Raw genomic sequence first — 13,159 nt, 5'->3', positions numbered from 1 at the left:
AATCGATGACCCTACGATGACCCTTTTACATCCAAAGGATAAAACTACTTATTTCTCAATAATAAGGACAGTTTTACCCTCATAAGGATAGGAAATACTCATAAAGACCTTGGGTCGGTATAACTCTTAATTGCTGGCTCACAACCTAAAACATTTTTCACACCTCACACCTTTCAAAATACCTTCAGAAAATCACCACTTGGTATACATTCATACTAGAATCATTACCGAGTTATATTTTTCTAAACATTTTCAAAACTAAACGAGATAACCACTTTGTATACATTCATACAAGAATCATTACAAAGTTAAATTCTCTTTTCAAAACAATTTTCCAAACAATTCACAAACACTTTTTTAGACAAAAATAATATAAGTGATCGAGCAATTAAGAGCCCATGGATAACCATGGATACAAAGGGTGCTAACACCTTCCCTTTGTATAATGTACCTCCCGAACCCAAAATCTAAATTAAGGTCTTTCCTGTTCTTTTCCACCTTTCCTTATTGGATAAAAGAAAAGTCGGTGGCGACTCTTGCTAACCGCGACATTGCGATTAAAACCACAAAAAAGTCCAGTTCACCGTATGACAACTATAATAATGGTTAGACTATAATAATGGTTAAAATCTACAAGAGTCCCCGACAACGGCGCCAATTTGATCCGCTGTCGCACACGGGTAAAAAACGAGTAATAATATATAGTAAACGGAAAGCGACACCTTGAGTATCGTATCACAAGGACTCTTGACAAATTAACCAAGTATGAAAACAAAACATGGGGGTTTCGATTCGATTTAGAATAAGTGATTATGAAAAGTGATTAAAATAAGCGATTATAAAATAAGTCAATCTTCTATTTTCGGTTTCCGGCTAATCATTGGTTTTTACCTACCAATTCCCTAAGCGGCTTCGATCTCTATTCGATTGACAAGTGCAATAGATATATGGCATATTTATATTCCTATATTTCGAATTAAGCAAACGGATAAATACAATCGTGAATTAAGCAAACACGATTTACAAACGCAATTTAACGACAAAGCGACGAAAACGCCGATTAATAGTTAGGAATGCAAGCATACGAATTTAATCAAAACCATTCTATAAAATACAGATTAAGCAAATGAATTTTCATAAAATAGAATTGAAAGAGAAACGAAATTAAATTAATAGGATAAAAACCTCAAAGCCTTGGAAATTCGATTCAGCAGATTGACTCTTGAAGATTAGTTCCTCTTCATGATCGCACAAAAGCAAAAAGTTATCGTGAATAATGTGTGTTTGCTACAGTATCGCGGCTGCCCTTTTAAACAGAATAAGGGTTTCACTTATAATTCAAATTGAGATGGAAAACCTAAATTTGGCTCAACAAATGGCCCAAAAGAAATTATTTCCTAAAGTACGAAACTTCAACGAATTATTTGAGACGTCTGCACTCTGAATCAACTTTTGGCTTCAACGTGAAAGTTGTAGCCCTTTCTCTTAGCTTTCTAGCGCATGTTAGAACACGCAAAGCGGCATCCCTTAGCTCAAGTTATGATCTAAACAGTCGACAGGTATCAAATGACCGCTAAAACTGAAAATAACAAACGAAAATAGATTAAAGGCAAACATGAACTTAAATCTAAAAACATAATAAAATATTAAAATAAGTAAAATAAACCAGATAAATGCCCAAGTACAATTATAGAAGAATGTGCATCAAAATACACTGATCAATACCCCTATATGATTCTAACATAAATGTATCGACAACTCAAGTAGTCCCCTCTCTGGATTACATCACACTAAAATAAAATAAAAAATGCATATTATCAATCAACACTGCAACATAAGCATGCTAATAATTCATCTCAACATAATTATATTTTAAACAACACATCAATTTAATCAACTCATTGTGCAAAAATAATAATCACAACAATTAATCATACAATGTTCCATAAACAACATCAAAACATAAATAACTTACAATAACGTAGTTCCCCTTCGAAGTACCACCACCACACCAACAATTATGCATATTCAGATACAAGCATCAACTACTCAAATATTCATACACCATATACAAGCAAATTTCTTCATACTAAACATCATCTTTCGTTAATCACATAACAAAATCAAATAGGATTATCGATTTAACTACAACAATTAAATAATTTTTCTAAATCAATTATTAATACCCAATAATTTAATAATTTTTGTTTATGTAAAATAGAATATATATTTTAACATAATTAATAAAAAGAAAAAAAGGAAAGAGTGTAAAATAATAACATTTGGAGAGAGAAAGAAAAGGGAAAATTGTGCTATCTATAAATTATCGAAAATTTATAAATCAACAAACAATGATATTAGAAAAAAAATTACGAAAGAAATAGTGTAAGAAGGAAATAAAAATTAAAAAGAATATAAAATTGATTGAGAAGGATGGAAAAATTTGAGAATCTTATGTTTTTTTGGTTGAGGTATATCAAAAATTATGTATTTTACGTAAAATGGAATAAAATTTTAGAAATTTTAAATTTTCGGATTACCGAAAGTTTAAAAAATTTTGAAATATCAGAAAATTTTGATATTTCCGGTATGAGCCCGAAATTTCAAAAAACATACAATTTCATTATTTTTTTGACACATTGGTCTGCATGAATGGTTCGATAAAAACTCACCACATACAATAGTTACATATTTTCTACAAAAGCGGTGATACATACAAGATTACAAAACAAATTAGGATGACTTCATAACTTCTTCTCCGAGTGCTTAATCCGTCATGCATATGCTGATTCTTATTCTTTTGCATCTTCAATACAGTTTTGTCTCCAATGGCCAGTGGCGGAAGACAATGGACTATTAAGTTTAAACTTAACCTGAATCCAGTGTTTGTTGTTGACAAAACCAACAACAATGATTTTATGTTTGCTCGTATACATAGGTGAAGCTAAGATAAGCGGGGAGAATGTAATGTTAAGTCTGTTTGACAATGAGACAAATATGACACTCTAACTACAACCAATAGGGTAACCCATATCACGAAGCGTCAACCATTTTTCCCGACCCTACACACAAAAGTGTTCTACTTTCAGGCATTCATAACTTCAGAGGTCGTGTCATAGAACAAATCGGAAAATAATTTAGGGTGTTGATGAACTTGAGTATCTAACTGTGTCCGAATCAATGACCATGACTCTTCGTCCCATACAAATAAAACTGCAATAGCCCGAAAACTACAATTTCCATCGTCAATAATGTCATCAATGTATGGATGCAAGAAACCAGGAAACTGAGACAAGTAAATATGCCTCGAAAATGCAGCGGACGATTGACTTTGACCCAAAATATTTGACGGTTTACTTCCTGTTGGTTTCGTGCATCGCCTCTTTGTAGTCTGACTCCCATGTGAGCCATCATCATACTTCCATTGTGAAGGATCACGATGCACATCATTCTCTTCACCCTTTTTACTATTCTTAACTCCCCTATTTAACTTGTACTTCACTTATGGTGAACACGTAGAAGTTGTGGATGAATCAAGATTATTCTCGTACCTTTTAAATATGTCTACAAAATCAAGAGAAATGGAATGAGAAAATTAAAATGGAAGGTTAGAGAAATGATATGAGTGGAAATAGGTTGTTTGAACAATAAATAGAGAGTGTTAAGTGGTTTATAGAAAGTGGAGAGAAAATTGAGGGAGAAAATATTAAATATTTTAATTTAATTATTATTTAATTAATAACAATAAATTAATTAATAGAATGAAGGAAAAGTTATTTAATTAATTTGTGGAAGAAAAATGCAATGAAGTTTTAAATTACAATTAAATAATAATTTAAAGCATGATGATGTTATTTTGTGGAAAGTTTTAAATTATAGAATTAATAATTGTTATATTTATTATTAATAAATAATAACTAATTAATTAATTAAGTAAAGAAAAAGGTTTTGGCGGGAATTCTTTGATGAAAACATTCTTGAATTATAATTAAGTATTTTTAAGATTATAGTAATTAAGCATGACGATATGATAATAATTTCAATTTAATATAATAATTAAACAATACTTTTTAAAATTTCTTACAACTTTGTTTTTGACAAATAGAACTAACTATATGTAAAGAATACATAACATAAGTATTTTTTTTTTTTTTCTATTTTGATTAAGTAATTTTAATAAAGAAGACAATATAGTTGTTATTACTTTAATTCAATATAAATATTATAATATTTTTAAATTTCTTAACTCTAAATTTAAAAAAAGAAAATTTAAAATCCAACTGTGAAGGTGGGACCCATGTTAAAATTTCTTTCTATTATCCATAATACAACCAAACAAAAGAAATGGTAGTATATTGAATAGTTTTCTTTAACATTTCTCTCCTCCCCTTTTCTTTCCTTCCACATTCCACAAAACAAAACATACAATCATCATTCAGATCTCTACCACTCCAAATTTCTTCACAAGAAAGAAGATTCTCATTCATAAACCCATTGCTTCTTCTTCAACATTACTCGAACGACACACCCTACAATTGTTTATTGTTTAATCAACAATAAACAATTGCTCTTCAATCAATAACAAAATCCACCGACAACATAGTCTACTGTCGTTGTCTCCGGCGACTCTTGTCGGAGATTCTCTCTCTTTCAACGCATTCAAGTGATCCCCCTTTCACTAGATCTACCTTCAAAAGGGTATAAATTTGTATGGCCCTTTTCATGATTTATGCCTAATCTGTTGAATGTATTGGATTTGTTTAGGTTCCTATAGTTTTTGAGGTTTTCACTTCATATGTTTTTTTTTTCTTTTTCATTCTATTAGTTTATGATTTTACTTCATTTTCTTGCTAATTGGTTTGATTGTCTAACTGGGTCACTTTCTAATGTGAAAATTAGGTGTTTTTTTTAACCATGTCATTGGATGATTCATGTTTCTAGTTACCAAAGATGGAGCTTTCAAATGGGGTTTGATTTAATTTAACTATTTTATAGCTTTATGAATGACATTTCACTGTTTGAGGAAAAAAATTGATGCTTTTCAAATTAGGATTTTTTTTAAGTATTGTGGTTTAGTGAGAATTGAGATTCTTATGAGCAATTGCCACTGTTGTCAAATAGTGGTTATACCGGTGCTATATCGCAATAGATACGGCGGTTAGTACAAAATATTGTTAAATATTGCGGGGTTATAGAACTATAGCGTAAAGGGGATTTGAACACATTGCTATTTTCTGCTTTTCGTGATTGATGATACTGGCATTGGAAGGTTTGCTTAGTGCTGATCTTGCTGTTTTTGCTAGATTCAGAAGGTGAGATTAAGAGGTTTTGTCATTGATGGCACTTTCGGTTTCTCGGGCTATGTCGAAGGGCATAGTGATGACAGTGCCTGTTTTGATTCTCACTGTTTCGGCGGCCGCTGTTTTTCTGTTCTTCTTGTTGTCCTCTCTCTCTTCTTGCTCATGCCCTTCACAACCTTCATCCACCCCTGTCAACAATGCAGAGAACTCTGCTGTTGGTTTGTCCGAGTCTAGTAGTGGTAATGGTTTGTTAGCAACAAGGAAGGAGGATGTTCAGTGGGTGAAAGATCAAATACAAGCAAATGGACTTCATATGCAAGAAAATGTGCTGCGCAAGGGTATTAATCCTCGCACTAGGGTTCAACAACTCGAGGATCTTAGACAGTAAGGCCGTTCTTTTTAACTTGTTTATCCATTTTTATATGTGTGAATGCATGACTTCCCTGTTCGATTACCTGATTATGGTTTATCCCCCCAAGTGCAGATTTAAGGGCATATCACACTATGAGGGACCTGACTCAAACAACCACACAGCCTTTCCATGCCCCGGGGAACTTCTAGTTGAACAGCACCATAGTAACTATGGTGAACCATGGGCAGGTGGAAGGGATGTGTTCGAGTTTCTTGCTCAAACCATTCATCTCAGACCAGACTCACAGGTGCTGGAGATAGGCTGTGGCACACTTCGAGTTGGCTTGCATTTCATTCGATATCTAAATCCCGAACACTTTCATTGTCTTGAAAGGGACGAGCTCTCTCTGATGGCTGCATTTAGGTACGAGCTTCCGGCACAAGGCCTCTTACACAAACGACCGTTGATAGTTAAGGGAGAAGACATGGATTTCAGTAAGTTCGGTTCCGACGTAACGTATGATTTGATTTACGCTAGTGCTGTGTTTCTTCATATGCCTGATAAACTCGTATGGGTTGGAATGGAAAGATTAGCATCTAAGTTGAAACCCTTCGATGGACGAATCTTTGTATCACATAATATAAAGTTCTGTTCAAGAATGGGAGGAGATGAATGCACAAAGAGGCTTATGAGTTTAGGACTCGAGTATCTTGGGAAGCATACACATGACAGTCTTCTATTTAATCACTATGAGATATGGTTTGAATTTAGACGTTCGAAAATTTAACGTCCTTATTGGTTCTTCGAAAAAACACGAGAATTTTTCAGCTTTGAATGACCTCAAGCCACTAAACTGCTTTGCTCATTGCAACATGTCATCATCAACTTAGTGAATTCTTGCTTCAGTCCTGAGAGTTAGCAATTTTTCTACTCAGCAGTTCATCGATCTGTGCTGGAAAAGCGAGATGCGTCATTTGTAGTTTTCGATCGAAGACTCGACGAAGGCAAGAAGCTCTGTATTATATCGAGGGATCTTATTCTAAAAGGGTTAGCTTAATAGATACTTCTTATTATTGTTTCTATGTAGATTATGATTAGCTGTAGTTGGCAGTCATATCTTCATGCAACGGATTGCTGTTTTACGCGGGATTCCGTCAAACATGTGTAATGGTGTGATAATTTAACTATATTTTCTAGATTATTTTGTTATATATTGTTTCAAATTGATAATCATGGTGATTGGTAGTGCCTCAACCATGGATGAGGAGCTCTGAAGTCCATGCAATATTTGTTCATGTTGGTTTTAGTCGTGTGATGTGTGAATTATATTTATGGATCATTGGATAGGTGTTTGTTTCATGAAAAACAACCTTAGAAAATGAAATTTGTTGAGATTATAATGTCGAAGTTCAGATTTTAGTTTGTCCAAGCTTTGCAACAGTGAAAATACCCGCATAATAAAACAACCTTATATACAATAGAGTTAAATGAAGAACGATATGGAAATGGATTTGGTGCAGTAAACCTAGTACACTTCTGAAGCCCTTGGCGCAATATGTACCTCATTATCGTATCATTTGTATCCTTCACTAGGACAACCTCTTTGTTGAATCCATCGATGTAGGCCTCATCCATTGATGTAGGCCTCAGAGATGCGAGGGTACCGAGGACCTGATCGACAAAGATACGACCTTTGGCCTACTAGAATATCGACAAGGTACTTTTTCCCCTATGTTCCTCGACACCCAACTCCACTTGTTCCAGACAATTATTTTGTTCACGAACAGTTTTAGATTAACTCTAGACCACTACCAATAAATCTAATAAATCTCTACGGAGATAGTTGGTTTCATAGTCAATAGATTATTTCGGTCCAACTCCATTCTTCTTCATAAACTTACCATAAGATCCTCTATAAACTACGATGAAAATATTAATTTCGATTTCCACAAATCACATAAATGATTTGATTGAACATGAGGATGAGGACATTGTTGACACGCTTGGTGACTATCATTGTTTCTTGACTTGCAAAGGTGTGTGGGTGTACTTACAAACACTATGATATGGACATCGTTGATACACTTGATGATTATCATTGTTTCTTGGCTTGCAAAGGTGTGTGGATGTACTTACAAACATTCTGACAATCAAGTAATTATGTGTATATGAGTCTCCGTCTTTAATTTTACTTTATAGTTTCATTTTATAGTATAGTTTTAGAGTTTTTTTAACCATTGTCTTGATGGTCATGTGTCAAAAGATCCTTCAAGCTCTTTCATCCGAGTTTACAAGGACCGATGAGTCCTAATTCAATGTGCCTTTTAGGTCGTATTTATTCTCTAATTCATCTTTCTATTTATGACTTGAGTGACCAAATTATAAACAAAATCACCCTGATCCATTTTGAAATACATATATTTTAATATTTTATTTTCTTACTAGTATATACTATTACTAGTAGAATACTCGTGCTCCCGCACAGATAAAATTAACTTGTAAGGATAGAAATAAACTATTTTGAAATATTTGTATAATGCTCAAATGAATAGAGAAAGCATAATCAAGACCAAAGATAGAGAAATTTTCAGACAAAAGAATTGCATTGCATTCCAAAAAATCAATTGTAAATTTGACAACATATGATTAGTGTCTTAGTCATGATCAAAATATTAGTACAAAATCTACATGTCTTGGAAACAATAAACATAAATGTTACAAAAGGAACAAGAAGTATCTTCAAGTTTGCTTCATAAATTTTACCTGAAAACAGTTAAATTACATATCAAAACAATCATATTTTGATTTGAGCACTTAATGAAAGAGTTGAATAATGAAGGCCATACCTATTAAATATTGTGAAAAAATTCCTTGAATACAACGTTAATGCTAATTGTTATTAGAATTTGTTTTTGTCATGAATCGAAATTTTATGACCTGCTTTACTCTTAACTCGAGACATTGTGACATACAATTGATCATGACTAAAAACATTCTTTGACAGATATAAACCAATATTATCTAAAGATTGTCTTTGAGATTTGTTAATTGTCATAACAAAAGAAACAATAATTAAGAATTATTTCTCACAAACTTAAATGACCATGATGATTGTGAAAGGAACAAAGACATTCTAGGAATATAAATGGCGTTACATAATTTTTCCCCTGAAATGATCTTAACTTCAATGACATGATTAACAAACTTTGTTACAATTAGTCTTGTTCCATTACATAAGCCTTCTGACTGATCTAAGTTCCGCATCAACATAATAGTGGTATCAATCTTCAACTTGATCGAATGATTAGATGAACCAAAAGTTTTCAGAGCATTTGAAATTCAGATGTCAAGTGCTCAAATGCATCAAAGTCCATAGCGGCAAATCTATCAATATAATCATTATTAAAGTATTCATTTTCTTCTCATACAAATTTAAACAACATAACAATGTAAAAATAATATTAATACAAAGTATACTAAACTATTATCATTAAAACAAGGGTAATGCTAACTTGTGCCCTAGGGGCACAAGATAAGACACCCACTTGTAGAAAGTTTGTATTGAAAAAATCAATTATAAAATTAATTTTATATCTTTATTATAGTCAATGCACAATTTTCAACACAAAATTACTTTTTTTATTTCTTATCTTGTGCCCCTAGAGCACAAGTTAACATTACCCTTAAAACAATTAAATAACATGTTTTGGACCTGGTAGAAGATCAATGATGTATTGATTGATGTTATCGAGAACCTTAATTGTTGAATCCAATATTGCACCGCTTTGTAGATAATTAAAATCATGATAGTTATGAATGAGATCAAGATATGTACTCTCAACAATAGCCTCACTAGGATGTGAAAAATTAGAAATAAGAAACACATCATGTATTGAAAGTTCAACATAACCATCATTAGGCTCAGACATGGTACCATTTACAATATTCAATATCCACTCTGAAAATATGCGGACTTTCTCTTTATTAGAAGTACTTTGACAACCTTCAAGTCACATATTTTTTTTAAGTCTGAGGACTCTACACTCATCCCAAATATAAGAAGCATTCATTATTGCATCAATAATATTATATCTACTATCTCTTGGAACAATAAACATAATTTGTCTAAAATCATCACCAAAAACTACTATTTTACCTCAAAAAAGTTTCTTAGAAGCTTGAGGAATTTCACTCATAATGTTTTTCAAAGATTTATCAAAATTTAAAAATTCAGCAAGATCATCTTTTTTGTCAATGTAACCAAATTTAGAATAAAATCACCTCTCATCCATTTTGAAAAACATACATTTTAATACTTTATTTTCTTACTAGTATTATATAGTATTATATTAATTTATTATTTATTTATTTTATTTTATTTTTAAAATTATTCATTAGTTAATTTAATATAATTTTTATTATTTTATATATTCAACATAATCGATTATGAATTTAATTTAAATACACGGATGATATACAAAAATTTATACAGTTAATCAATTATATAGATTGAATTTTGAAAAAAATTACTTTTATTTTAATAACTTATAAAGTAATGCAACCATGAAATATAAAATTTTGTATACTAATTAATCTCATAAATTATTATATTTTTAATAAAATTTTGTATACTAATTAATCTCATAAATTATTATAATTTTTAATATCAATTTTAAATATATAATATATTATATTTTATATTAAATTCATATTAATAAAAAAACACTTCAGTCTATTTCAACTAAATTCATATTAATATTATATTTTTAATTAGAAAAACAAAGCTTTACGAAAGGCCATCATCATTTTCTAGTACAGATCGACATTGGACACCCAAACACACCCGCCGCACAGAAGCACACACAAGAACATCAACATTCGACACACAAAAACTCACTTCACAAACATATGACTATGTTTTCCTTCGGAGTAAATAACAATATGCACACAACAAAGGTTTCGTTGAAACAAGAACAAACCCAGCAAAGCAACAAACAACCCCTTTATTCTCCAACTTCCCACTAACACACAGTAAGCTTTCTTCTAACTTCAATTTCTACCCTTATCTTCATGTTTCCGAAACACCCCTTTTCTGTTTCCATCTTGTTTCAACCATTTCCGTTTCATTTCATTCTAAATTTCACTTTTTTATCATTAGGGTATTTCAATATGTTGTTTTTATCGACAATAATTGACATAACCCTGATTGGTTTCTTAAGTTTTATATATTTAGAGTCACAGAATTGTAACAAAATGTAGAGATACGAGGTAAACAGATTTGAACATTTAAAGAAACTGTTTGCTAGAAATTGGATTACTTGTTATGTTATGTTTACTGGTTCTACTATGAACTTGTGTAGCCGCGAAAAACTAAACTTTCGCCTTGCGAGCATTTTAGTTGTTCGCGGTTGCACTTCTGTAGTCATTCTTAGTATCTGAGAGTATTGTGTTTATTGTTGTTTCTTGTATTATATATTGTCTCCATTCTCTAGGAGTGAGGCTTTACATACAGTTTCCGACTAGAACGATGTTATCCAATCGTATGACAAGTGCGAAAGTTATATCCATATCCTCATTTGATTATATAAGTTCAAGAGTTTCTGAAGTCGGTCTCGCTGCGTTCTTTTACAAAACTGCATTCGGCCAGAAGCGGTGCGGCTTCTCCTATAGTTTTGCTCAACCGTGTTTAATCGTCGGTTTCAAGTAAGTCTGTAGCAGTTTATGGTTATGATAGTGAGAGAATTGTGAGCGTTTCTTGCAACATTGAATTGTTTTTATTCCTTTTCAGGAAGATGAGTTGGTCGGTCAGAAGCAGCGTAAACGACAGCAGTTTTAGTCCGTCGAATGGAACTAACGGAAGGACGCGTATAATCAGAGTGATTCAAGAGTTTCAAACTAAATTAGGTTCTAAAGTTGAGAAGGTAAAGAAAAATCTTCCAGTGAAACTTCTTTTCTTTTTGGTTGGGTTTTATTGCGCAACCGCGTTTTCCACGGTTATTGGACAAACGGGGGATTGGGATATTCTATCGGCTGGCTTAGCTGTTGTTGTTGTGGAAGGGATTGGTGCTCTCATGTATAGCTCTTCTCTTCCTTTAGTTATCAAAAGGTTGATCTCAGTGTTTAATTATTGGAAAGCTGGCCTTACGTTGGGACTTTTCTTGGACTCGTTCAAATATTAATTCGGTTTTATACCGGAGACGCAACAATATCTTACATGAAAAACAAATTTTCTCAAATCTACACCGACCCTTTGGTTTTCCATCACAAGCTAGAATCGTCAAGTGATGTAAGTACCGACACTTGAGATTAAAGACGTGTTTGGTGTTCAACACCTACACGACACTTACACTCGTGGTTACATTCAATTATACTATTTTCCACATTATCACCGGTCTTTGGTGCTTCATAGTATGTAACTGTATAAAGCACATTGACACATTCAACAACATTCAACTGCATACCCTTTGCAGTCTTCCGGACGGAAGAAACGCAAACTGATGTCAGATGGGTGACCTAGTTCGACTCGAGTTGTACAATACACCAAATACTTGTCTTCCAGGTTCCGTAAAGAACAATACATAATTTTATTTGTTTATTCATTTGTTTGTTTGTTTAAATCAGTACCATGTTTGTGGATCTTTTGAATAGTCGTCCATCATGTTTATGGATAGTGTTCATGTTTAGGGAAAAGAACATGCATTTTTTTATGTAAAGTTACCTCTTGAAAGTAATGTTTACTTTGATTATTGAAATTCTTATCAATGAAAAAACAAGGATTGCAAGTTTACCCCCTTAATCTCCTTAACTATGTGCAGATGGATCTATCCTCCTCCCAGTACCATTATAAACTGACAGATTCCGAATAATACCCGGACCAGCATTGCACCGGTTCAATATTCCAGGCGAAAATAAGATGAAATCGCCATCTGCATTTTGATTCTGCAAAACAGTGGCTGAACTGCTGCTGTAACCATCAACACACCACTTATTGGACTCCACTTTGGACCTTTTACACTAAATACCTTTTAGGGGACAAATACCATCGAGACTCAAGGTAGACTAACCGATTAGATTTAGGGAATTTCTTATTCCACCTTATAAGTTGAAAAACATCATATGGAAAATCGAAATAGCCCAAATTTTAAAGATGTATCTTCGGACACACCATACACCATCTTATGACGCATCAAATGAGTGTCATCCAAGAATAAAACAATATTTTATTATGGAGATGTATCTTCGGTATTTTCAACAAATATATTGATAGTTGAGCAACCTAGTGGATTTTTTGGAGATGCGTCTACGGAGGTTTGGGCGAGATTTTAAAATTTCGGTGACATCTTTGATATTTTTGGAGATGCATCTCCGGAATAAGTTGATAAAACCCTTACTAAAAACCCTTTCATTCTCAATCCACATTTTCACTTCAAATCGTTAATATTGTGTTTCATCACATCAAAGAGAGCAAAAGAAGCTGAAATTGCAAGTAAAAATCATTTATTTCAAG

General features: G+C 32.6%; 2 protein-coding genes across 7 annotated transcripts; both read left to right on the top strand.

Moving 5' to 3' along the window:
- The first annotated feature begins 4,355 nt into the window (after positions 1-4,355).
- On the top strand, positions 4,356-6,885 carry LOC127107543 (uncharacterized). 4 transcript variants are annotated; one of them, XM_051044825.1, is made up of 3 exons: positions 4,356-4,698; positions 5,310-5,684; positions 5,785-6,885. In XM_051044825.1, the coding sequence occupies exons 2-3, from the start codon at positions 5,338-5,340 to the stop codon at positions 6,437-6,439; spliced, it is 1,002 nt and encodes a 333-aa protein (XP_050900782.1). In that variant the 5' UTR covers positions 4,356-4,698; positions 5,310-5,337; the 3' UTR covers positions 6,440-6,885. The 4 variants fall into 4 exon arrangements, with proteins under 4 accessions (XP_050900782.1, XP_050900780.1, XP_050900783.1 ...); XM_051044823.1 differs by having other exon boundaries at positions 5,304-5,684; XM_051044826.1 differs by having other exon boundaries at positions 4,356-4,708.
- A 3,548-nt stretch (positions 6,886-10,433) lies between these two features.
- LOC127107541 (ycf20-like protein) lies at positions 10,434-12,814 on the top strand. Of its 3 annotated transcripts, XR_007795770.1 has the most exons (4): positions 10,435-10,683; positions 11,145-11,355; positions 11,441-12,211; positions 12,468-12,814. XR_007795770.1 is itself a non-coding variant. In XM_051044822.1 (3 exons), exons 2-3 carry the CDS (start codon positions 11,180-11,182, stop codon positions 11,829-11,831), a joined length of 567 nt encoding a protein of 188 aa, XP_050900779.1. In that variant the 5' UTR covers positions 10,434-10,683; positions 11,165-11,179; the 3' UTR covers positions 11,832-12,379. The 3 variants fall into 3 exon arrangements, 2 of the variants coding, with proteins under 2 accessions (XP_050900779.1, XP_050900778.1); XM_051044822.1 differs by lacking the exon at positions 12,468-12,814 and having other exon boundaries at positions 10,434-10,683; positions 11,165-11,355; positions 11,441-12,379; XM_051044821.1 differs by lacking the exon at positions 12,468-12,814 and having other exon boundaries at positions 11,441-12,379.
- Positions 12,815-13,159: the final 345 nt, after the last annotated feature.

This window comes from Lathyrus oleraceus, chromosome 7, assembly GCF_024323335.1.
Source record: "Lathyrus oleraceus cultivar Zhongwan6 chromosome 7, CAAS_Psat_ZW6_1.0, whole genome shotgun sequence".
Classification (NCBI taxonomy): Eukaryota; Viridiplantae; Streptophyta; class Magnoliopsida; order Fabales; family Fabaceae; genus Lathyrus; species Lathyrus oleraceus.
Note: the sequence above shows the minus strand (reverse complement) of the source record. Positions and strands in the feature narration are given on the sequence as shown.

Bases quoted from the DNA above. Each gene is read 5' to 3' on its own strand.
- LOC127107541 (XM_051044822.1), top strand. From the start codon at position 11,180: ATGTTATCCAATCGTATGACAAGTGCGAAAGTTATATCCATATCCTCA. The intron at 11,356-11,440 runs GTAAGTCTGTAG...ATTCCTTTTCAG, and splicing joins TGTTTAATCGTCGGTTTCAA to GAAGATGAGTTGGTCGGTCA.
- LOC127107543 (XM_051044825.1), top strand. From the start codon at position 5,338: ATGGCACTTTCGGTTTCTCGGGCTATGTCGAAGGGCATAGTGATGACA. The intron at 5,685-5,784 runs GTAAGGCCGTTC...CCCCAAGTGCAG, and splicing joins CAACTCGAGGATCTTAGACA to ATTTAAGGGCATATCACACT.